The 26,190-nt window shown below is 41.3% G+C and overlaps 1 protein-coding gene across 9 annotated transcripts in view; it reads right to left on the reverse strand.

The window, feature by feature from the left end:
- The window catches only part of CLASP1 (cytoplasmic linker associated protein 1), a 173,025-nt gene that overhangs the window by 89,603 nt on the left and 57,232 nt on the right, over positions 1-26,190 (reverse strand). For all 9 annotated transcript variants that reach the window (XM_050899691.1, XM_050899689.1, XM_050899685.1 and 6 more), the window contains exons 8-13: positions 6,070-6,222; positions 5,047-5,120; positions 4,128-4,220; positions 2,624-2,769; positions 1,749-1,884; positions 948-1,018 (exon numbers count right to left, since the gene is read on the reverse strand). In XM_050899691.1, coding sequence (XP_050755648.1) covers positions 948-1,018; positions 1,749-1,884; positions 2,624-2,769; positions 4,128-4,220; positions 5,047-5,120; positions 6,070-6,222 — 673 coding nt within the window. The remainder of the gene's footprint in view (positions 1-947; positions 1,019-1,748; positions 1,885-2,623; positions 2,770-4,127; positions 4,221-5,046; positions 5,121-6,069; positions 6,223-26,190) is intronic.

Here is a 26,190-nt window from a genome sequence, read left to right on the forward strand (position 1 = left end):
TTCTCTAAGTTAACAGGGGCACATTGACTTTGCCGTACCTGCCTCTGAACAACAGCCATCTTTTGTTATGAAGCTTTTTGGAACATTAGAATTCAGTAACGACCCCAATAAAAACATCAACATCTCTACAAATGCCATCAATAAACAGTCTGAAGTAGTAACTGGAGGCAGCTCGCTACAGAGAAGTCTGAAGAGAGGGCTTGACATAAAACAATCCAGAAAGCCCCCTTTTTCATTAAACAGGATACAGGCCCAGAAGACCCATGCTAATGATACTTTGTACCTGTTAGTTCAGGCTTCACACAGAAACTTCACGTTTAGTTTCACGTGGAGACAGATCTTTTCAACTTTAATCTCCCTTCCACATTTCAAGAAACTAAGGCACAAGTGTGCTGTTATTTGTTCAAGGTTTGTCACCAAATTCAACAACCACAAAGCCCTTCTTTTTGTCTAACTAGAAGAGAACTAGCTAATCTACATGGACCAGGCAACAGTCTGCCAGTGAGGTAATGGACTGAAGTACCCTTAGATTTTAAGTGCAGAGAGGTACATCCAGTCCAACTTCCAGATGATGCTATCACAGAACACTACTGCTGCTGACTGGCTCAAAGAAAATGTGTCACTAGAATGGCTAGTAGTGGGGAATAGGAATGTGTCTGTAAAGAAGCCAAAATAATATGATAACAACATGTAAGCACAAAGATCAGTTTAAAAAACATTTCTCTTTGCAGAAAAGTGCCTTTTCTTCTCTGCAGTGCTGCAGCTTATACAAGATAACTGGCTTTGAATTTGATCCCAACTTATGGGGGAGAATGAGATGCATTCTTTAGCAAGTGTGTATATCAACCCTTTTCATGAATAAAAACAAATACAGGAACGTTATCAGAAAGTACATGTGAAACCTATTTACTGGTAAAAAAGAGAGTAAATTCAAACTAAATGCTCACCTTCTGACTGCAACAGACTTGGAGGTACAATTACTGGTTATGATGGGTATTAATCGAGGGATGTGCGTATGCTAGAAGAAAACAAACAACAAAACAAGGAAGAAATCTTTACACCACAGTTCCATGGAATGAAAGGCCATCTCTTTCAGTCACCTGAGCCCAGCATGCAGTTATTTATTTTTGTTCAATTCTTAAAAACAGAACTGCTAAATAAAGGAACACTAACAGACAGAGACAGATATTTTTATTATGAAAAATATTTTATATTTTATCTGTTAAAATATCTTCAACAGATATTTTATTTTCTTCTATGATGACAGGCTCCTGTGAATCAAGGAGCTGAAGTCACTGCAAGAGGATCTAAACTGTCAGTGGTGACAACTTGAGAGATATCAGGCTATCTACAGCTTCCCCGGTGAATCACTAGGCAAAAGTCACCTCTGTGACCTAATGGTTTTAGGAAACGTGCACTGTCTGTGAGGAGTTTTAGAGCATAATTAAGAGGATGAGTCTGTCCTGCAAGGCAGGTTTAAAACTCATTTAAAGAAAAAAGTTTGCTCAGCTCTTAAAGGGATGGAAATACCTTACTCTGCAAAGAAACATTTTTCCTACTATTTTGGCAGGGCTTAACTATCATCATCTACACAAGACTGCATGACATCTGAGACAGCCAAGCCCAGCACAATCAGAAAAGCAGATTAGACACTTAATCTAATTTTCATTGCAGCGACCTTCGTATTTCCTCAGAAACACCACAGTATTTGGAAGTGATAACATTGTTCTCTTTTGATGTATACTTACTCGAATGATTAATCTAACTGCTACAACACCAGAAGTGGCCATGACTTTGGCACTATTCGGAATTAGATTAAAAATTGTTGGCATGATGGCTTCTGCCCCATGGTCAAACTTGTTTCCCAGAACTGATGACAAATGTCTGAAAAACAGAATGAAGTCATGCTGGTAAGTGTGCTGAGGATTAAGCAAGTCAGACTTCTACAGAACATCTGACATCTCAATCGTCACAACTGTCACCTCCTCTCCAACTCCAAAGGACAGAGAACACCATGTTTCAAAAAATAGTTCCTTTACTTTCGTTTCAAACTTGTGTTCTATATTCATTTGAACTCTGAGAAACAGTAAGTTCAGCATAAAATAACTAGCACAGCTAAAAACTTATCAAATGGGATCATGCTGAAAGAATGTATTTTTCTGAACTTGTTAGTTTATATTACCGTTTCTCTGAAACTGCCTATTTTGCCTTAATATGCACAAATTTCAAAAAAGCTGTTGAAACACTGCAGCACCCTTTTTCTTGAAGCATTTCACAAAGGATAAACCATCAAAAATAACAACTAGCTCAATTCGAACCAGAACAAAACATATACTTTTTCAGCTTTATTGTTCAATCCTTCCCTACTCAGTGCACGAATGCATGGCTTGCTCATTCATTCAGCATATCTCAAATCAGGATCGTCTGAAACCCAGGAACACAGTCTGGCAGAACTACAATAAGTGGTCTACGTGGACATGGTTTTAAACAGCTGTAGCAAAATCACGTTCTACCTATAACTATGTAGGAGTAGCAGCATGAGTTACATCCTAAATATGTTTTAACCAGTGTCTGTTCCTTTTTTCTACATCACATTTCAAGCATATTTAGAAAGTAAACTTACCCCAATGTGATACAAGCCTCTCGTACTACTTGAGACCGCAGGTCTTTAGCGGATAATTTAAACGCTCCATCCAAAAGTCTTAAGTGTTGGAAGAAGTTATCATATTCTGCAGCTCCAGCCAAAAGTAAGGAGCGGATCTTTTTCAACTGTTAGCACCGTAAAAGAAAGCAATGACTGTTAATGAGCAATAAATACAAGGACAGTTATGTTCAGGGCTGATACTTGGTTTCCAGGGTCCTTGTACAACTGTTCCTCAACATGCGTTGAGGAACTCTGTTCTTAAAGTCCAAGCAATTTTATTATTTCAGATCTTATATTCAACTCATAGGTTAATATACTAAGTACAATAATATAAACACGCTAGCTAACCGTTATAGAAATCCAGAAGTGTGGCATACAGCTACTCAAACTGTATTGTTAATAACCCAAACGTTACTTTTTAAGCCAAAAGGTATCTTAACAGTTCTCCTCTGTTCCCTTTAGAAACCCCCTATTTACAACAGCTTCTAAAGCTTAGATCCTCTCACAGCTGACTATATTGTATTAAAAAGATGACTAGACTTAAAGGGCATGGCTCATACTCAGATCTGAGTAATACTGACTTATATTTACAATATGTCCATTGACTTCATTAAAATAATTACCTGGCTTTACTAGAAGTGGAACCCTGACCCCATCAAAATGGGAAATTTTCTTTTAATATTACAGGGAACCACCATTTCATCCTATAGATATTCTTTTGGACACCTTCACAGGCCCTCATGTATACTGATGCATCTGTACAGTGCCTTGATGTAAGCTCACTTATTCAGTACCGCAAACAAAAAAAGCCTGAAGTAAGCCGAATCAGCAGTTTGCCACTCAGATCTGTAATACAGGATTTGACAGACATGTCAAAGTTGCTACGCCAGCGATGAAAGTCTACAGTGTAGACAAGATCACATATCTATTTATATCATGAAAACACAGCTCAAATCAGTAAATAAAACTCAATCTGGGCATGCATACAATACATCTGATTTTCCACTTTCACATCTCCCATAGTCATATTTATTTATTTATTCAAAACCTAAGTGGGTAAATTCTTTCTGAATTATTTTACACCTCCTTTTGCAAAAGTATAAGTTCTCTATAACCAAAGTGACTTTCTGTCTCATCAGGAAGTTTTAAGATATTCTGAATACCACTTTTGACATTTTGATTTCAGCATCTCCTAGCAAATTTCTAGCTTTACATCTGGATTTGCTGCATAACTTCCAGTTCAACCTGATGCTGTCTCAACAGATTCCTGTATATCACATAGCATTTTCCTTCACAGATGTGGTTTAAACTCAATCTCATAAGGAAACTTTTCCCCCAAGCTTGGGGGAACATAACAGGTGCTCACCACTTAAACTACATTCTAGCCTTACTCTGAGGTTCTCCCAGTACCCTCGTCATGGGATTAAGCTCAGTGCACAAAACCCTTATATTAATAGAGTTCATATCTAAGTTCACTACTTACCGCAGAAACTCTCTGCTCCCAGTCGTGCTTATCATCTGATAGTATCTCTCTTATTTTGTTTATGGATTCCTCAAGATCCCGGCTGGAATAAATCTGCAAATTTAAATACAGAGCAGCACCATAATGCAAGATTTACTCCAGAAAATCAGATCACTTCCCAACTACATTCTTATGTCCTTTGCTCCTCAATGCTTAAATGTCATGTGCTAGCATTGGACACAGCTGGCTTTGCATAATGCAAAGAATTCATCCCCTTTTCCTGCAATCAAAAATTACTAAATGACCACAAGATGATTAAAGGGTCATCTTTTGTTATTTTACTATATTTTCACAATTTTAAGCAGCATTCCTGCAGCTACTAGTAACTACATTAGTCAAAACCTACAGAATACCATGAGTGGATACATGTGCTGTTCAGCTGCCCAAAAATAAAGCTCTGGTGAAGGAGAAGGGCTACGTGCCACATCTCAGCTATCCAGCTAAATCTATCAGCAAACATGCACTGTCCAGCTGTCACACTCACAACAGCAGCAGCCCCGGAGACACAAGTCACCTTTATTGCTTTCAGTTCCCAGATGGGACAGAAGAAATGTAGAGAGGCTCCTGCTGACTTAAGTTTTTGTTCAACCACACTGCACTGTGCAGTATGCGTGTCCAGTTCCAGCTCCATGTCCACTCCTGTGATAGCTCTATCACAACCCTCCCACCCCCATTCCCTCCACTTCTAAGGGTTTCACACAAACCTGGTGGCAGATACCACCATTTAAAACTTGCCTCCCTCCAACTTTTAACTTTCCTTCCCCTTAAAGAAGATTTGTCAACATCACAATGAAGCACAATTTGCCAGTGATTAGGACTAGATCCTATATCCATCTTCTACTTTTTAGTACTGTGTGTTTTAACATGTAATTCTACTTACCTGAACCGTTGGGACATCTTCAAATGCCTTAATGAAGTCTTCTTCATCCACAGCACCTGCTCCCTCTTTGGCTGCTAACATACAAATGAAAAAGCCTTTTCAATCTTATCAACAAGAGAATCAATTAAGAAACCACCAGCTATCAAGGCACCTAATCAGGAGAAAGTTCACTATCCATGCAGCCTCAGAGTGCTACAGATGTAATGAAAGCAGAGACAGGGAAATTCAATGCCAGGCACAGACTAGACATTCACAGCATCCTTCAACTCCTAGGCACAGAGGGCACATTAGGGAAGTCATTAAGTAGTCACTCAACAGTTAGGGGACACAGTCTGAAAGATGAAAGGGAATATTTAATTACATGGGAGATTTTATTTTAAAGGATTTAATCCTATCTATAATAGATGAAGGTGCAGATCTGACAGGTGTACAAACATACAAATGATAAGGAAGATAAATAGTCTCTGGAATACTAATCAAATTAGAGACTGTCCGATATAGGGAACTTTCTCCATTTCTCTAGGTCACATGTATAATTATAATCACACGTAGAATTATTGCTCACATTCAGAATTACTGCTCAGTTTTCTTTCTGCACCTTCACTACCAGCAATGCCCAAAGGTCTTAGAACACAGACAATGCATCAGTTTTAGACTGCATGGGCTGAAGTTTAGCACGTAGCTGTAGCAGCCTGCCTCAATTCAGCTAAAGCATTGCAGCTATAAAGGCAAAAATCTACATACTGCAACACTGACATGATTTACTCCCAGTCCTCAGTGCACAACTGCACAGGTCCAACCTTTCACAAATGCAAAACACATTATAGGGATATGGGGACTGCTTGAAGATTCATCCTACCAAAGTTTGGTTGTGACATGCAGACAATGTACACGCAATGATTTCACAGGGAAAAATTTGTTACTGGATCCTGGGGGCCAGTCTGGAAGTCCTTGCAATAAGCTCAAGCATGAACACTATAAATACTTCACATAAAGGTCAATTCATATATGCCATCGTCTTACTTGAAGACTTGGAGCCCAGAGCTGCAGACCCAAGTCTGCGTGTAGTCCCCATCCCAACTCTGCGTGAGTTTGCAGGGGCCTTTGAAGATGTAGAGGAGCTAGCTGAGGAAGGTCTGTTCCCATCCACGGAGTCTTCATCGTCAAAAATTTTATCTGCCAAAAAAACCACACTCAGCTGTAAGTCCGATGAAGCAAAGGGATGTCCCAAGGAACATGCCCACGCGATGGTAAACATGCTGCACGTTCAGGTCTGCTCTGCCAGCTCTCATCTCAGCAGTGTCTTCATGCTAGAAATGCATTTACAAATGACCACCAGGCCACTGAACCCATTCCTTTGCTATTGCAGCCACTATGTTATAAACTCTTTCAATGAATGCATTCAGATAAAAAGAATAAACTTCATATCTACAGCAGAAAGATGCAGCCACAGATAATACTTGGGGTGTCTACAGTCTGTATCTCTGATGTTTATGCCTCCAAGAGCTATTTTGCCATGGGCTGTAGTGAAACTAAGACCATGAGCAAATCCAAGATCCAAGTGTGGAGGGGATCAGGCAGCACAGCCTGCCCTGTCACACCCTGCTAACTGCCTGCACCAGACCAAGAATAAACAGGGTAACCCAAGAAAGTTCACATGGCAACACCCATGCTGTTGATAAACCACAGACCATTAATCACAGACCCATGCAGAGCTAAAAATCCACTTTAACTTTTTAAATGATCACCAGAGATTCTTTACAAGGAAATAGAAAAAGTTACCTCAAATTCATAAAAACCTTAAATATAAAGTGTATTAAAACTTACTGAACCTTCTGCGTACATCCAAAGGGAACTGCAGCCTCTACCTCCAAACATGAACATAAATTAACTTAAAATGAATTACAGTCACTTTGATTCTCAGTGAAGGTCACTTCAATTCCAAAGGAGTGCTTATATTGCAGTTTTACACAGATTAGTTAATCCACTTTAAAAACCGGCCTTAGGTTGAAAGGTGACAAAGTGTTTGGACAGCTGATACAGACAGCGCGCATTATTTATTGAGGCCAGACAGCCACCTCAGTCCCCATCACTTAGCTTCTCCACACTAACACTTCATTCAAGATTTGAGACCTGCTTCATGTCCATCCCTCTCCAACAGTCCAAGGTACGCACCCGCTCTTCACCGGTTCAGGAACATTTCCTTTGCAAAATTTCACCTGGCAAAAACTCAAGCAGGTGCTTTAATCCATCCCTATTCAGGAAAGCACCTGGGAACATCTACTAACAAATACAGGCTCCTAGTTAGACACTAATGAGTGAAATTCAATACAGGTTGAGCTTTCTGAAAGTAAGAAAATAAATTGATAACAGTGTAGACATATCCTAGGGGAGGCAAAAGAACAGAAAGAAAAGCCTGTATTGTCCTCAGCCCAACAGCCTTAAGGAGTTTTCCCTGCCCAAAGTGGTATTGGCTTATTAGCAGCTGGACACAAGAGAATCATCACAGATCATCTAAAAACCTAAACCCCACATTTTTTATATGCACCCTTGCACACGATGCCATACTCCAATTACAGCACAACACTGAAATGGTAGGTAGACAGCAGCATCCAACAAGTTAAGAAAGGTGGCCAAGGACGTCTCTCCCCTTAATTCTGATGTTCAAGAAGTCTTGGAATAAGGAAAAGGGCTAGGGAAAAAAAAAGGTAACATCTAAAGGAAAGGGCTAATATAATAACAGGTACTTGGACTGTTGTTCAGGCAAAAGTAAGCAAGACAGAAGTGAACGTATGAACTTTAACATCAAGAAATTTAAGGTCACACAGCTAAGGAGAAGAACATAAGCCACATTTAGGATGTAAACTCTCTCTAACACAGTGCCCTAAGGCAGCCATGGAGACTGTGCTACCTCCATACTGACACTGGTCATGTTCTGACATATATAATTCAAAAATAATTTGAAGAGAGCTCAGGGAAGAACCATGAGAATGATTAAAGGATTGGAAAATATGTTCTTAATTCAATTAAATGAAAATTCACCGCAGGACACTGTTTAGCCTGGCCAGATTCTTAACAAGTTGCTTGATTATATTCTGTGTTTACACAGCAACTCAAGATTTATTAACGTAGTTTTCCAGTGTGATTTATTAATATTGTTTCTCACCTAATAGAAAAAAAAATATACAACAAGGCCACTGGCTAGAGGTTAAAAACCAAAGTCAACTCTGAATTGCCTTTTTTCTCCCTCCCTTTTTTTCTTCCCCCTCCATTTTTTGCAATAATCACAGGACTGACTCTCTGCGAGGTTAGGAGGTGTGTCACTCAGCAAATTCTACCACAGGCAGTTCTTAAAAAGCAAGATTGAATTTTTTTTTCCTGAAATATACAGTCTAGTTCAAACAGGAATTATTTCAAAAACATTATTTGGTGAGAGTTGCACGGAAGGTCATGGCAGATCAAAATAGACTTTAAAACGTGTAATCTCTGAAGGCTCTAGGAAGGGGTTTAAGTGATGCAGAAAGACTTGCACAGACATTGAATACAAAAACGTCTGAGCAAAATTTGTCCCAATTGCATTTACTTCAAAAGCTCCTATATAGATATTAAGCAAATGATTATTTGTCATATATATATATTACCAGCCAAGAGAAAGTCAGTCATATTCAAAACAAAAGAAACTTTACTACTTCAAAACCACTTTCATCTGGTAATAAAATTCTCTATCAGCTGCATTTCAGGCTATCTAGATGCAGTCTTACTTAACTCACTTCCTCTTGTATCTGCATTTTTAAAGCCTCACCCCTCTGAAAGGAGAAGAGGGTGTGGTTTGCTATTTCATATAATAAATAAAAATTCAGAAAAACAGATATTAAGAGGATTGCAATCCTGTAGCATTTTAGCAATTAAGCAAACTATCATTTTCACTTAAAACAGGCTTTTCTGAGCATTAGCAAAAAAAAAAAAAAAAAGGAAAAGAAGAAACAACACTCCAAAAAACCAACCAGGCAGCCCGCAGTTTTGGGGATGTTCAGATTATAATCACATCTTCCTGTTCATTAAGTCTACAAACTAAGCATTACATATTTATCAAATCAGAATATCCCTTCAATAACCCAACATCATTTTCCCATCTGAGCAGTGCGGAATGACAGCGCCACATTCAGAACTGCACATCAAGTCTTTCAGCAGCACGTGTGCAGGACAGAAAGAGAAACAAAGAACAGAAAGAAACCCGAACATGGGAGTACAGAAAATAAGAGAAAAACAAGCTACTACCCATTATCATTAAAAAGCTTTTTTTTTCCCCATTTGTTGACTCCTGTTCACAATAATCATTTGAACTAGGATCATATTTTTTGCAGCCTATCTGCAAATCACAAGGTGGTAAATTCAGCATGGGTGTAACTCTCATGACTCCAGCAGAGGTGCACTGAAGCGGAATCGGTGCCACGTTCTAACATTAAATAACCATTGATGTTCTCCCATCCCAAGACCCTCCCAGTGCTCATTTATAATGGCCATATAGTACTCTCCATCAGAGACATGCCCTTATAAAAGAGGCCTTTGTCTGCTCACCACTCTGCTGTCTCAGAGAAACAGTGAGCACAATCTGCTTTACATTTTTCAATTCCTTTACATTATTTAAGAAGAAAAAAAATTGCTTACAAGTACATATCCTTCTGCAAATGAGCTTCCTCAACATTCCTTCATATTTTCCATAGCGTGCCCAGATGTAACAGTGCTTCACAGAGCGCCGCAGCTTTCAGTCCAGAACATAATCAATCATTGCCCCTCGTATTCATTAAGCGCGCTGTCTTCACACGTGGATTTAAACAGCTATGGCTTCAGTCCTCTCTTTACAATTGCAGCTCTGTGGGATTCTTATCAACACCCATTTCAGCCCAGAAAACTTCAGTTCACTTCTAGGAAGGAAATTCCCCGCTAGCGAGGGGAACCTGGGACAAATAATCCAGGATGAAGACGAGCTGAGTCTGCCTGGCTGGGCTGGCTTGCACTAGGAGCCAGCCTGACTTTATCCCCTGGGAAGCGCTAACAGGAGCATCTCAACAGCTGTCATCATTTGTCCATGACGAATAAATTTAGTCATTATTCATTTTAAAACGTAACCCCTTCAGGTCTGGGCAAGGTGTAAAATGGGGAGAGGAGACCGTGCTAGTTGTTCAGGAACCATGGTAAACAAGGGCCAGTGTTTCCCCTGCCTGAACCACCAGCCTGGAACCTTTTAAAGCAAAGTAATTGAGTCTCAAATTTCCTTTCCAATGAAAGGACGTGCGCTTTCTGGCTTTTAAAAACTTTAAAATGTCAGATTCAAATCTTTTAGTTATTTGTCTATAAGCTTTAGAGAAGATAGCTGCTCTGTAGTGGCTACAGATTGGGAAAAAAGCTTACAATCATGTCTGTTCCTAACAAAGATACCCTGCTATGGTCTTCAGGTCTGACTTTGCAAGGTACTGAACTTGCTCTGGCCCTGCTGTGGCCATTTATCATATGTCTGATCTCCAAGTGTCAGTGCAGCTGAAGTATGCAAGATGATTACAACTTCCAAGTATCACCTGCATCTCTCTCATGAGAATCTCCCTTTCAGGTGCAGATGAAGGCGGATGGCACTGAGAAACCTGCCTTCCCACCCACCACAGTGTCCTGCACCAGGCGCAGACACACAACTGCTAAAGCTGACATACATCTCAGCGCATCAAAACCCCATGCTCAACCCCTACTAGGTGGGCAAAGCCCAACTCCCTGAAGATCTGAGAGCCCCCTGTAAAAGCTGAGAACATGCACAGGCAAACCCACCAATGCCGAACAAAACAGGGTATGTTCCTCCTTACTCCTTTGTGCCAGACACGACCCCACGTGCATTGGTCAATGTTTTTGAGACAGACACCCCTGGACACCTCAGCTCACGGCCTCCCCCAAGGCCAGCATCTGGCACCCCCATCTCCAGCCGTGACTCCCATAGGACATGAGGCACAGTTCACTCCTCTCTGCAGGTGTCCCACCAGCCTCCAAGCGAGACAGCTTCAGCCAAGGTTAAATGCCTCTTTCCATTAGCACACACCAAACCCATGCACAGCTTAGCTGCAAGCCTGCCCAACTCCAACATAGGTACTGTATAGGTTTCTCCAGGAAAATTAGTTTATGAACCCACTAAAGATAAAGGGACACGTATATGCTCCTCAGCAGGATTAAATGCTTAAAAACAAAGGAGTCACAGTCACAAGCAGAAGTACACAGGCATAGCACGTCATTAGTGTTTCTCACTCAGTGATTTCCCACAATTTCCCAGCTGCTCTCTCCCAGCCCCAGCCCCTCCTTCCCAACCCTCCACACCAGGCACAGTGTTTTGAGCCTTTAAAACACTGCCCACTTGGGCTCAGTGACCCTACTCAGCCCCCCAGTGCCACCCGCTACCCCTCTCCCCTCAGGTCCAGTCCTCTCAGGTTAACCCAGCCACCAGCTCCAGTCCCAGCCCACCCCTGCTGCCGCCTTCTGGCACTATTCAATGAACCACCTCCTAATCGTCCTTCACAACTGGCTTTGAAGTGGATTCCCAAAAACCCGACCTCAGCGGGGATCCTTCCAAGGGCTCACCAGGACTGAGCCAGCCACAGCAATGATCGTGTCTGCAAGGATATGCATATCACCATTACCTTGGCTTCTTTCTCTTATCTCACATACATTGCCCTATTTAAACTAGAATATGCCTAATTATGGGTGGGAGTTTGCCTTCTGAATAAGGTTTCTACAGTGTAAATCTAGACAATATATTTATGACCATAATAAATACAATAACCAATACGGCTGCCATCAGCCACAGGTAAGGTGGTACTTAGAGACCCAAGACAGGAATGTCATGCCAGGTAAGTGGACAAATGCTTTGTATTTTAATAATCCTTTCAACACCAACATGCTTTTCTTTAATCCACACTGTTTCAATTTTCCTTCCTTAGCTAGGAAAGGTGACACTCATCATCTTGGCTGCTACCTCATTCTGTCTAATTACAAGCTAATGAAGGTGCTCATAACCTAACAAGTCTTCAACTGCTATCACAAAGGGAAAGAAGATTCCTGAAAGTAGCAGCACTTGGAATAGGTTTCTGCTCCAAATACATCATATTTACACAGGCAGTTGTTCTGAAACACATCCTGATCAGTCCCAAGCACATGGCTATGGCAATTTCAGAGTATTGATGTCTGCCATCCCTCTGTAAGCAGGAAAAATAATTGGGCAGTAGTAGCAATAATAAACAAAGCACAATTCTGTTAGTGAGGAATCCTACGTTTATTAAACCAATTCCAGGATGATAAAGTTAACTGAGGAAATTGATGTACACCCTGACCTGACCACATCCAACACCACACTAGGCAGACACAATCTGCATGTGGAAAGTAAATTCCAACTTCTACCTGAAAGAATAAGCAATAGCCCTGGCAACATTCAAAATCTGCTCTCAAGGACCGGCCTGGTAAGTCAGACAAAAATCTTCCGGCAGAAGACTAATCTGAAATCACGCAACTCATGACTGATTCAAGTTACGTTTCTGAGGGACAGTATAATTTTCAATCCTGGAATCAGATAGCTCCAATTTAAATTGTATCCATGATGGCTGCAGAGAAGCTTGAGAAAAAGAGCCTTAAAGACTTGAAAACAAGAGACAAATAAAAAGGATTCAATATTTATGAGCGTGTTTGCTTCAAAACACAATTTTTAAAACCATAAGGTTGACAATATTAATGTCATCATGTTAACAAGCCACAGCATGAACTCTCTAATAGCGTATGAGCATTAACGCAACCAAGAACACAGTAGACAAAGTGCTTTTCAGAAACTTCTGTTTATGAAACTAACACACCTGGAAATGGGAATTTTTAAGAGTTAGTGAAACTGTCATTCAGACAGTTTTCAGCAATATGAAAGTTTCCATTAGCTTTAAGTAGATTTAGAAGAGAGGTGGTACAAAGGTTTCACATTCCTACAAGCTTTGTAAAATTAAGTAGCAATAGGAGACAACAAAATAGCTATGATACTGAGTGAAGGAGCAACAGCTCAAACAGCCAAAAGAATTCACAAAAGCACCTGTCCTGGTTTCGGCTGCGACAGAGTTACTTTTCTTCTTAGTAGCTGGTACAGTGCTGGGTGTTGGATTTAGTGTGAGAATAATGTTGATAACACACTGATGTTTTAGTTGTTGCTAAGTAGCGCTTATCTTCAGCCAAGGACTTTTCAGTTTCCCATGCTCTGCCAGCAAGCAGGTGTGCAAGAAGCTGGGAGGGAGCATGGCCAGGGCAGCTGACCTGAACTAGCCAAGGGGATATTCCATACCATAGAACATCATGCTCAGTGTATAAACAGGGGGGAGTTGGCCGGGAGGCACGGATCGCTGCTTGGGCATCGGTCAGCGGGTGGTGAGCAATTGCATTGTGCATCACTTGTCTTTTGGGGGGTTTATTTCTCTCTTTTTTTGTTATATTCCTTGTCTTTACTATTACTATATCTTTATTAGTATTATATTTTATTTTACTTTAGTTATTAAACTGTTCTTATCTCAACCCACGAGTTTTACTTCCCCCCCCCCCCCCCCCCCGCCCCGATCTTCCTCCCCATCCCACTGGGAGGGGGGAGCGGCTGCGTGATGCTTAGCTGCTGGCTGGGGTCAAATCACGACAGCACCGAAAGGTGAGATAAATCCATAAAAATAGCCAGGATTTATTAGTTTCACTAATTACTTTAGTACAGTTCATACAGACACCTAAATACGAATCACAAACTCATGTGCTAGGAGCTGCACAGACACAGCCTTCGCCCCATACTGATGATAAAAAAAAAAAAAAAAAAGACAGACACAGACATGCACACAAGGCAAAAAAAGTGAGAAGAGAAAAAGATAAGGATCTGTTTTCCTCAAAGTCATCCTTGGAAATACAATATTCCCACAGTGCCCTTTCCAGCCAGCCACACAGCTTTTCTCCAGACCTCAAGAGCATCAGGAAATCCACAATGCATACCTTGGAAAAACACACCCACCCCAAAAGCCCACATGTTTACATCAAGTTTCATTTTAAGAGCAAAACCAGCTTTTCCCTACCCTGCACTTACCCCTCCTGTCACCCAGAGGTTCGTTATTAGGCCTTACAGGGCGCCCGCCTGCCGTTCATAGCCAGGCTGTCCCTACAGAGATACGATTATCTCTGACCGCAGCCTTCCACAAACACACCATTTCAGAGTCTATTAAACACTCCACAACAGGGTGTAATTTCTGTGTTTCACTGCCGCAGCTTTCCCTGCTGACTGCACTTGGGGGTGCTGTCCCTTTTTTGTTCTGGACCCTTGAAAATACCCTTTACATTGCACCGGGTAGAAAGATGCTGGCAGCAGCCCCGAGCACAGACATTACTCTCTCCTCACAGTGCTCTCATTAGCATAATCTTCACAGATAAAAACACAAAGTGGGTCGTATACCCTGAGCCCTAGAGATACCAATCAATGAGAAAGGCTATTTATACAGGATGGACTATGGGGATCTTTTAGAGTCCGAAAATACCTTTTTCCAGAACTACAGGAATTTGTGGCCTTATTGCAGGACTGGTATAGCTGCAGGAAAGTATTCCTTCATTCCTGAACAGCAAATAAAGCACACTGTTTTCCCTTTTAATATTAATCCTGTGTGCTGCACAGTGCCAATGTTAAGGTTTCTCGTCACCCTTCCTAAAGTTTAATTATTTAGGCAAATAATTCTGTAAAAAGAAAGTGAATTCTTCTGCCTTTGTTCACAAGACAGCAAAATTCAATTCTGCAGAAGCACAGGAGCTCCCTCAGGCACCATCTCCATACGCACATGTGGCAGGGATGCGTTAGGTTGCAGAACAAGCAATGAACCTTTCCCCTCCTCGCCCTCACCTCCAGGTTTTAGCCAGCTCTCTGCACTTGCCAGAAAACTTACAGCAACAGCCTGGACTGCCTGTGCTTGCAGCGAGCCTCTGCTCTGTCAGAAATACAGGCAGCGGCATCATCCAGCTACTGGTCATCCACACTACACCCACTACCCCATGCAACAGCTTCCTTTGCCTGGGTCTGTGGTCAAGCATGCACAGTGTTTGTTCTAAAAATGATATAAATGTGATTAAAAGACACAGCCATTCAACATCAGCAAGAAATATTTGTTATTATTTTAACATGTGAGTAAACTGAGACAGAGTTGCTGAGGGACATTCTCAAGCGCATGAAGACTTCAGGGCATTGCCAGAATCTGGATTAAGCTCCATTCCTAAACGTATGTTTTTTTTCTAAATCATTTTTTCTCCCTCCTACTAAAGGTGTGAGTAGTTTCCCAAATATTTTATTTTCCCAATATTATCTTCAAAACTGGTTTATGCATATTCAAAAAAGGACATTTGCAAATGGCTCGGAAAAACTAGAAATCACATCACAAGGTATTAGAAAAAAATGTTTTAATTTAGTTGTTCTTGACAGGTTGGCTTGACGCTTAGCCACACTTGAAATTGAGTTCTCTGTATTTCACAGGGTTGGTACCCGGTAATGCTACAGGAAAACAGCTACCAAAGACAGTGCTAAACCGAGCTCCCAGGGGGACATCTGCTGGCGACAGCCTGGGTTTTATTTGCCAAAACCCGTACGAAAAAGCAGATACCTGGGGAATTGATAGGTGAAGTTTTGTCTTACCTGGACTGCCTATACCCTATATAAATAAAGCGAATTAAGAGGCACACCAGGAATCTGAAGCCTTTAAATGGACAGATGCTTTTCACCCGCAAAGGACAGGAGCACTGTGTGGAGACCGATCAGGTGCCTCCAGCCCCCCAGACCAGGTCTGGGTTTCCAGCTATCAGCACCATCTGTTGCCATGACATCATAGGAAGAGGCATCTTCTCCAGCCTGCACTCCCCAACTGGCATTCCCTGCCCAAATCCCTCTGCCTGCTCGGGTAATTATCACAAGTGTAGCTCACCTAGATGCTGACTGCCCTAACACGCATCATTGTCAACAAAAGGAAATTGCATTTTATATTGCTATCACTTATTGCTTCCTGAAGGGCTGCTCATTTTCTGTACATGCAGCACACCGAGGTGTAAAGCATTGACAACTGGCACGCAGAGCTGTACTAGGAAAGAGCATCCTGACATTTTTAGGACAAAGCACTCTTACAAAAAGGCCAAAAGTATCTTACTGCCTCAAGTTACCCAGAGCACATTTAGCGGGGGAAGAAATGCTGCAGGAGATCCCACTTCCAGCCACCACAGAACAGCCTCCCTGGTGCAAAGCCTGCTACTGCACACAAGTTCTGCAGCAGAAAGCTTTCTAGAAATACCTACAAGGAGATAAAAATGCCAAACTGCAGCCTTGTTTCCTTTCAAGACAGTTCTCAGAGGATAGCTGGGTCAGTGAAGTTAAGCCAGTAAGATGTGTTGGAGGGACCTGGGGAAGCTGTAGCACCAGCCCTGCCCGAGACCTTTGTTTAGGTGTATTTACAATCAGTAACAGGGGCAACATGTTTCCCAGCACTTCGCATTTGCCAGGGGATGACCCTCCTATGAGATGGTGGGGCATCCTAAACTTTCCAAGCAGCCCCCTCCGAGCCAAGAAACACAACGTATGCAGTTATTCCTGAACAATGAAGGAAAAAAGAAGGCTGTCAGCCTACGTCTCCTATACAGCCACAGAAAACAGGAGCCAGGGCTTCTGTCCTGAGGCATTCATCTAGCTGGTTAAAGGCTAATGCAAGAACATAGGTACTACATCTGCAGAAACTGTATGGTGTTATGCACATTACACATCAATGACTTCCACCTAGAATGCCTGGCCTGATGCATAATTAATATACTTTAATTAGATAACCATTTAAAATACTGTAAAATGCTCAGTGGGGCAATAACCATGAGATAAGAATGTCTAAAACTGCAGGTGGTTGAGACAAAAGAACAATCATGAAAGGAAAACTAGGGAGCAACGGGCAGTGACTCCATAGCCTACGTGCATCTTGAGAAAGATTATCAACTAATACAACAGGTATGACCAGCATGATGACCAGGAATTTCTACCATAAATAAATGCTTCATCTTTATATAAAGATGTATATTACTACAGACTGTGAAGGCACATACACAAGCAAAGTGTACAGACAAGTTTTGTTTATTTAAAAATAATTCAAAGTTGGATTTTATGACCAAGGCTATGCTCTATATCTACAAATGGTTACCCAAACAGTGGTTTGAGACACTTCTAACAGAAAACATGTCTGGCAATGGCTTCAGGAGCTCCTGGGACAATTGCTACTAGGTTAACGAGTTGGCTTATGTTCTTGTCCTGGTTTCGGCTGCAATACAGTTAATTTTCTTCTTAGTAGCTGGTACAGTGCTGGGTGTTGGATTTAGTGTGAGAATACTGTTGATAACATGCTGATGTTTTAGTTGTTGCTAAGTAGCACTTATCTTAAGCCAAGGACTTTTCAGTTTCCCATGCTCTGCCAGCAAGCAGGTGTGCAAGAAGCTGGGAGGGAGCAGGGCCAGGACAGCTGACCTGAACTAGCCAAGGGGATATTCCATACCATGGAACGTCATGCCCAGTATATAAACAGGGTGGAGTTGGCCAGGAGGGGTGGATCGCTGCTTGGGCATCAGTCAGCAGGTGGTGAGCAATTGCATTGTGCATCACTTGTCTTTTCTCAGCTGTTATTTCTTCTTTTTTTTTGTTATATTCCTTTTCATTACAATTATCATTATATTATTATTATTATTAGTTAGTATTATATTTTATTTTACTTTAGTTATTAAACTGTTCTTATCTCAACCCACGAGTTTTACTTTTTTCTTCCTCCTCCCCACCCCACTGGGAAGGGGAAGTGGCTGCGTGGTGTTTAGTTCCTGGCTGGGGTTAAACCACGACAGTTCTCCAGAGCATCCACTGCAGCTGTTAGCAAGGAAAAGGGATGGGGAACCTGACTTGATGCTGACTCTTGCTCTGGAGTATTTAGTAGTACTGACCGGCTGCATCAGCACTCTCCTCATGCACTAAAAAGCAAAAGTTTCTGCCTCCTACTAACTAATAAAACTAGCACTCAGAGGAGGAGGAGGATTCTTGCCCCACCACCACCTCAATTCAACTCTATGTGCACAAGCAGAGCCTGGTTTTGACAAGCTGTGTGCACAGAGGATCTTACAAACCATACTTCAGCACCATTATGCCAGTGCCAAAGTTTGCAGCCTGCGGCAGCTTTCATAATGTCTACGCAAATATATTCAACTACAAACAGAGCTTAGATCAGCATCCCATTAAAGCTGGTGAGAAATACCTATTCCCTACCCAAATCACACTCATTTTGGTAGATATTGGCAGAGAGAAGCAATGCTTTGCCAACAATCAAGCCCACTTTGTTTATTCTCTTTTGAGACACTGGGGATAAAACCCCAATAACTGAATAACTAGCATTTTACATTTCCCAGGATCATTGTAGAAAAAGCAGCGAAACCACACTCAAGATCAGTGACTTCAATTGTAACTTTGAAAACATTCTTTTAGAAAGAAAAGCAGAAACCAGTAGATAACAGATTATGAAAACATTTTGGACTCTAATGACTGGTTTGAAAAAAGCACCCAACCTCAGAGCAGTAAGACATGTTTTACTTTTAGTGAAAAAATGCCTGTTCAGTAACTTTTAGAATGGATTTTCAATAATGATTACTTCTAATAATACTTTGCACAGACTTCTTTGTGTATGATCTAGATAGGATTAGTTTCATTTTTTTGACACAGTGGAAACAGAGGCAAAATACACATGAGGAAGCTGACTCCAGGTCATGCAGAAAAGTCAGAATCAGAGCAAATGCCAGAAGATGTATCCGAGTATAGGATTTCCTTTATTTAATCACCATCACACTAGGCTAAATTATGCTTCCAGCTCTATACATTGGGGATGGAGGTGAATGCAAGAGAGTGCAGAACTTGACCCGATTATTTTTTTAGATGCTAATATCTCAGATTTCCTTCGATGCGATTTCAGATAAGCATGGAGAGGTTTTAGTACACTAAGTAGTGGCCTATTCAACAGACACTTCAGTATAGTATATGGTTTCCATGTGGCTGGATAACATAATCTAAAGGAATCAAATTCATATTTAATATGGCTTCAAATGTAAGCACAGTCTGAATTCCTGATCTACAAGTGGAAAGCTCCAATTCCTGAGACACATCAGTTTCTCGGGCCTTCTTCACCCGCCCTTCAAAGCTGCATTTTAAGCAAACCATTGCCTCAAGGAAAAAAGTCATGGGAAAAAGGCTCCAAAGCCAAAAATGTGTCACAGTTTATAAAATATTAAGTCAGCATGGCTTCTGTTTTCCCAAAGCTTGTTTCCCCCACCCCCCCCCCCCCCACTCCTTCAAAACAAAAGATAGATCTAAGCTCCTTCATCTGCATTCCTCCCCCACAAACGAACATCATAATTAGGTACAGCAAATAAAGCAGTCATATTCGGGGGGAAAAAAGGAAATACAAAGGTGGAGTCAAGACATTGCTGAAACTTTTATTCCTTTTGTCATTAATGACTTTAGACTACTAAAGATGATATTCTTATTTCAAAGGCAATGTGAAACCCTGAGCAAGCAGGGGGACTCTGATGTGCTACAAAGAAAAAAGCATCTTTCCCAAAGAGCTTACAATATAAATAATGCAGTCAGAGCATAGCTAAAAATAATTACTGTTATTCAGACTTTATATATAGGAAAAATAAGCACAAAGATCCTCCTCCCTTTCTTTTAAAAGAAAAGGGGCAGTTAAAGAAATGCAAGTACTTGTGTCCTATGTGTGTGTAAAATGTGTCCTAATCAGTCCATTTAACATAATCCTGCCTAACCCATTCTTACTTGGCCTCCATCAATGGTGCTATTCACTTTCTCCCCATGCTTCAGCATCCTCTTTCAACCATCCTCAAGTCTCTGCACCTAGGTAAAACTTAAGCCTGTCGACCAGCCATCCGAAGTTTTCTGCCATGACTGAAAGCTGGTCCCAAATGGGACTCAATTGACTTCGATGCCACAGCTTGTCATTTCAGTTTTATTAACCATCCTGTTTTCCTCCCATATATTGTCTGCACAGTAGAAGACTTCCACAGCTGTTATATCCATGAAAGAATGATGAAAGAAATCAGTTTCCCCACGTAAAGCTACTTACTGCATCAAACAAAAAGATCCGTCAGGATCAATTAGGAAATCAGAATTGGAAAAATGTGGTGTGACAGACCAGTAAAATCTCAATTCATCTGACCTGAATTCTACCAGTTCCTCTACTCTATCTCCTATACCACTTGACTCTAACCCCGAGACCACCTTACCCACAAGAGCAGCTAAACAAAGGGACTAAGGGCAGGCTAATTTTGACCTTAAGTCGCTTGGTTTAAATCAAAGTTTGGAACTTGGTAAGAGGTGGTGGAAGCTATGAATATACATATTTACAAGCAGGCAGAAGATCTCCTCTGGTTCAAGGGTAAAGTCTGTCAAGTAAAAACGAAGGATGAATTTGCCTCAGGACTCAGACTCACGATCAAATTATTGCTGCTTAACAAGTTATAAGACACCAGCTGAGCCACAGTAACAGCCCTTGTGCTGCTCTTAAGCTACAGCAAATGCAAGGTAATATAATTTAACTGAGCCCTAAAGAAAGTTAAGCCAAGCAGAATCATTCACATTTACCACAAATAATACAAACATGAATCACAACCCAGTTAAACGTCTTACTCTGGATATAGCCATTACAGACTTCACAAAACAAATACTGACCTAAATGGAATTGGAGACGCTAAAACACAAAGAGGTTCCAATGCAAAAGCTGGGAACACTGATTGCAGAGAAAGCCTGCCTTAGCCATTTTCACCACTGCTGGGGGGGGAAATCAAAATCACTCATCTTTCCTTAGCAGTGACACCTTCTCACAGGTGATTCTGCCAGCTTAGAGTAGCTGATGTAGAACAAGATTCAGACAAGGCAATGAGCACTGCTGGTTTAAGTCCTACCATCCTTCCTCATTCAGAAAAGACACTGAAATCATTAAGTGAGACAACATCAACAGCAAATGTTGGCATTTACGAAACTAAACACCCCAGATCTGAACAGCCGTAACGAATCTCAAATCTATGCAGATGCAAAGAAAACCTCCATCCCAGTCTCACAGGTTAACTAAACACAACTGATTTCCATCTACATAGACTTCTGGTTTCCCACAGGCACGCTTTGCCTCCATGCGAGGCTTGAAAGGAGTCAACAAGTCAAAACCAAAAAGAAAACAACACTTCATTAATATAAGGAATCATTTTCTAAACAGCTTGAGATCTCTCCTCTCCGTAAGGCAAGTCTGGCTGGCACAGCCATTTTGTACATCTGTGACCCTGAAAGATAACTGCATTGATAATTCAAACGGACAAATTAGCAGCTTCTTCCCCCTTGCACTGATTTGTCTGCTCTGTAGAGAGCTACTTCCCTTCACACATGACATTTACACTTTATTCCTAAATTGCAAGCTGTAAAGTGTAATCCATATAAAGACTCAGTTCCTAGAAACAAGCTGTCCCCTTTTCAGCAGGCTGCTCATGCTGTAAGCAGAAGTCAGCAGGAGAACCACAGACTCCATTACATTACTGTGTTTCTGCTTTGTTAAATACTGTCAAATAGTAAAGAAAATCATAAATATACGTGTTAAGATGAACAGTTCCTACCTTCATTTCAGTTCTAGGATGTACAATTCACCCTAAAGCTTAAACTCATAAACCTTAACTTACATGGATTTTTACTACTTGCGTGAAACACATAGATTATCCAACACAGTGAAATCTTTCTTTTCACGTGCCAACTTGTTCCAGCATCACCTACGCAGACCCCACACCCTGCCAACTTTACCTGCCAGCTGTGAGGAGTCTACCAGGAAATTAAGCTTAGAAGGTTATTCTCTCCATTTGGCTGCCACCAGGCACCATTGATCCATATTCTAAATTTGCTGGCTAATTTGGAGTGGGGTAGGATATTTTTTTGAGAAGGGGGGAAAACAGCGATCAGAGAAAGGCAGGACACTCAACTAAGTGACTTTTACTGCCAGCACAGCAGTTATTTTTGGTCTCGCTGCGGTCAAGCAATGCACATAACTAGGTAACCAGCACAGAGCTTAATATGATACTTGATGTACATTGCCCGAGTTTAAGTTTTGGGAGATGGAAACAGGCTCTGGAAAGTACCAAGGAGAGGCAAAGAGATTAAGTTTCTACAACACAGGGAAGCCGGGATAGGGAGCAGAGAAGGGAAGACAGAAATCATTGCAAAACATGTAACGGGACCTCATGAGCTGTGTGCTTTGTGAGCCACCCTGGGAACTGGCACATATGTGTGTGTCCTTATTTGTCAGATCAACTCATATCATGCTCAAAAAGGAAGAGACAGGCATCCCTTTCAGTCCAGCAATTCAATTAAATACTTCCTAGTGACTGATGTCATGATTCCTTATCCTCCATTATTGTAAAGTCACTTCATACAATTTGATGTTAAAAGTAAAAAATGACTAAAACAATATCATATCCAAGAGAATTCAAATGTCTAATAATCCCACTAAGAATGCCTTCTTCACTGATATTTTGTAAGTTGCTAGACACAAGTTCAAATCCTAGGATAACGATCTAGGATGAATCAAGGATGACCAATTTAAACCTTCCTCCTGTTCAGACATGTTATGGCATGTACTTTAACACAAAGACCTTCTGGACAGGCCTCCAAAACTTTAGGCCCATCTGCTCTCTGGGACTTACAAGCCAGAAACACCTTTGTTTTTGGGGGGGCATGAGAGAACAGGCAGAGAAATCAAGATAAAGTGGATTCATAATATTGTAATATCCTACCAGTTACGAATAGAAGAGAGCACATGAGCAACCAACTGCAAAACCAAGCAGCACAACATTTGAGCGTAAGTCCTAATCAGGAGTGACAATAAAAACTAATAGATTGCTTTAATCCTAAACAGGTTTCTTTCAAAGTTGTTCAGCAAATAAATAAGGCTGAAGTCTGAGACGCTTCTATCTTGGAAACTCCCTAACAGGTTCCCAGGTTGAGATCATGGTCTTCAACTACTTACTGGGCCTTTTCCAGTGCAGTAGCGCTGATGAAATCCAACTGATGAAATCTTTCCCAGAACCCAAGTTTACCTTAAGTGATGACTGGGAAGAAGAAATTTGGTTTCCAAGTTCGCTATGAAGATAATCACCCCAAGGTAAGTATCTGCAGCCATCAGGCCACCGAGAGGACAGGCGAGAGCTGAGGGAAGGAAAGCTCTTTCAAGCACCTTTGAAATCCAAGGCAGGAGTACGCTGCTTCCTCAGGTTTGCATCATCCAGAGACTCACTGTTTCCATGTACTCATTCACTGAGTAAAAGGAGCTTGACAAGCAAGTAATTTCTTTTTAAATTATAATACTGCTTAGGAGCAACAGTCAGATTCCGGACTGTTGTGCATTTGCTTTACATTTTCACAAATCAGAAGCAGAAGGAGTGACCATGTCAGTGTTATGCTACATGTAACTAAGTGTTAATACTCACTTTGACAGGTAGGATTACTATCTGTTGGCACATGAAAAAATGCTCACAAACTCCATGACTCAAACACTATCAGGTATGGAAGTGGTAATAGCACAGAGGAGGTGTGAAAGTGGAGGCGGATATGAGTACCAAATTAGCAAGTTTTTATTATTAGCAGCTGTTTCCAGGCATTGCTTAGACTATATGCAGAATCAGTATGAAGAACTAACATTAAAAAAATTAGCATGAACAATTGACTATAGTCTATAAAGATGTGAACTGAAGGAAAACAGGAAAGCGTATCAGTAGTAGCATATCAGAAAATGTCAGCAGACTGGGTTGCAGAAGAAAAAGCCACATAAATCTTTCTCCACCCAATTCAGTAACTTTTAGCATGCAATACAGGCTGCTGGTACCTTGTTGTTTAACCACAAATAACAGGGAGCCCTCATAGGTCACTGCCGTCTGTCAACAGCTATTACTGAAAACCGAACACGGGGGGCAAGCTAGCAGTTAGCAGCACCCTGCCGCCAGAAGCAGCCAAAACTCAGAAGAAATAGGAATAAAATTTGTGGAAAATAACATCTTATCAAATCCCTAAACCCAAATTCTATGCACAATGTGTAGATAAACCTTCAGGATTTCTGAAGAAGGCAAGCACCAGTTACAGCTTGAGGGGTCTGCTGGACCGCTGTCTGTTTCGCTAGAGTTTTTTTTTGTGTTATTGTTGTTTTTTTAGTAGGAAGATGTTGATAACACCGATTTTTTTTTTTTGTTTTTTATTTTTTTCGCTTCTGTGCCAGCAGCAAGAAGCTGGAGGGCAAAGAAGTGGGAGGGACACATCAGACAGCTGACCCAATTGCAAAGCTATTCATACCATATGAATCATGCCCAGTATATAAACTGGGGGAGTTAACTGGGAGGGGGATCGGGCTCGGGAACTACTGGCATCGGTCACGAGTGGTGAGCATTGCATTGTGCAACTTTTTTATTTTTTTTTTTTTGCTTTGTCATTTTTTTTTTTTTTTTTTTTTTTTTTTTTTTCTTTATCTCAACTCACGATTTTTTCCTGATTCTCTCCCCATCCAGGGTGGGGGCAGTGAGCAAGCGGCTGCGTGGTGCTAGCTGCGGCTGGGTACCCGACCCGCTTTGTTCCTTTTGCAAGCATGAGCACTGAAGTCCTGTATACTTGCAGGTACCCCAGAAGTAAGAGATTTCTATCTAGGGATAATTATTCTTCATATGTGGCCAACTGCTTTACCAGCTATCAGTCTATTCAGAGAGAAAAAGTTTTGAGGCATCCCAGAACACAAGAGCAGGATTAGCCTGGTTCATCTGAGGCTCACAAGTCAACCACTTAGGTCACTTGAGCCACCTGAATCACCCACCTCCGTTACAGAGCATTTACTTTATTTCCAAGTAGCAATAATTATTTTGTCCAGACTGGAACTGAATGGCTCAGTTATACAATGGCTATTTACTATTTGTACTGCTGTGGCAGCCTGAAGCGATCAGTGACCAGCAGCATCCTAGTTCACTGGATATTGTGCACAGCCCACCAGTTCCCTAGATGCTGCCAAATATTGAATCCATGCTTAGGAGCCACAAGCCAGCCAGGGAAGCAAGCTTTGAAACATTAGCTTGCCTATTAACCAGCACCTGGGGGGCTTTCAGTCCAGCTAAGCTAACTCAGTTCAGCTAAAAAGATGAAACTACACTCATGCTGCCCCTCTGGTGAGGGTCTCTTCTTGGCATTATTTAGTTTGAAGGAAAGGGTCTGTGAAGGGATGAGACCTTTGCCTCCTGGCACTACGGAGAGAGGAATCCACAAGTCTCTTATGGAATTAAGGCATGTCCTACATTTGAATTTCTCCATACATGTCCTGTTCTCGTTTAGGCTCCACACCTAATGAGAATGGCTCCTTAATAAATGACTGAAAGGTCAACAAGCACCTTGCTAGAATGGAAAAACCCATAAATTAATCCCACCACAAACCAAAAAAGGGGACAAAACTGAGGAATTTCAACATTCTAAATGAAAATTTTGAACTAAAAGTAATGACAACAAAGCAGCTTCAAGCCTGTCCAAGTCTCACTCCTGCAAACACACCACCATGCTGGCAAATCATCTGGTTCTCTTTAGCAACCATCTGTGCTTGCCTTCACTTAAAGAAGAATTAGCAAACAGAGGAATTGGCGCACGTGAAGCACAGCACGTGACAGACAACTATAGATTCACTTTCAGCTTTGCTCCAGAGATTGAAAGCAAGTAAGATCAGGTGTTTTAACTGGGAAACATGAATTTCAATGCCACCTTTACATACTGGCATTCATAAGTAGTCAATGCTCCAATTAGCATCATTATGAACTGTTTGCCTTGCCTTCTTTCCCATGCAAAGCTTCATGAGTCCCTGCTATTGCACTCCCTCCACTTTACAACCTGGAGACTGAATTGATGAAGCCTCCACTGAAAAGCAGAACAGAGGAGATGGGCCAGAGAACTTGAATTTCCTCTTTGTTTTATAGTAGTTTTGTGTTTAGTTTAAATATTAGAACCGGGAT

This window comes from Gymnogyps californianus, chromosome 7 (genome assembly GCF_018139145.2).
Source record: "Gymnogyps californianus isolate 813 chromosome 7, ASM1813914v2, whole genome shotgun sequence".
In the NCBI taxonomy this organism is placed as follows: Eukaryota; Metazoa; Chordata; class Aves; order Accipitriformes; family Cathartidae; genus Gymnogyps; species Gymnogyps californianus.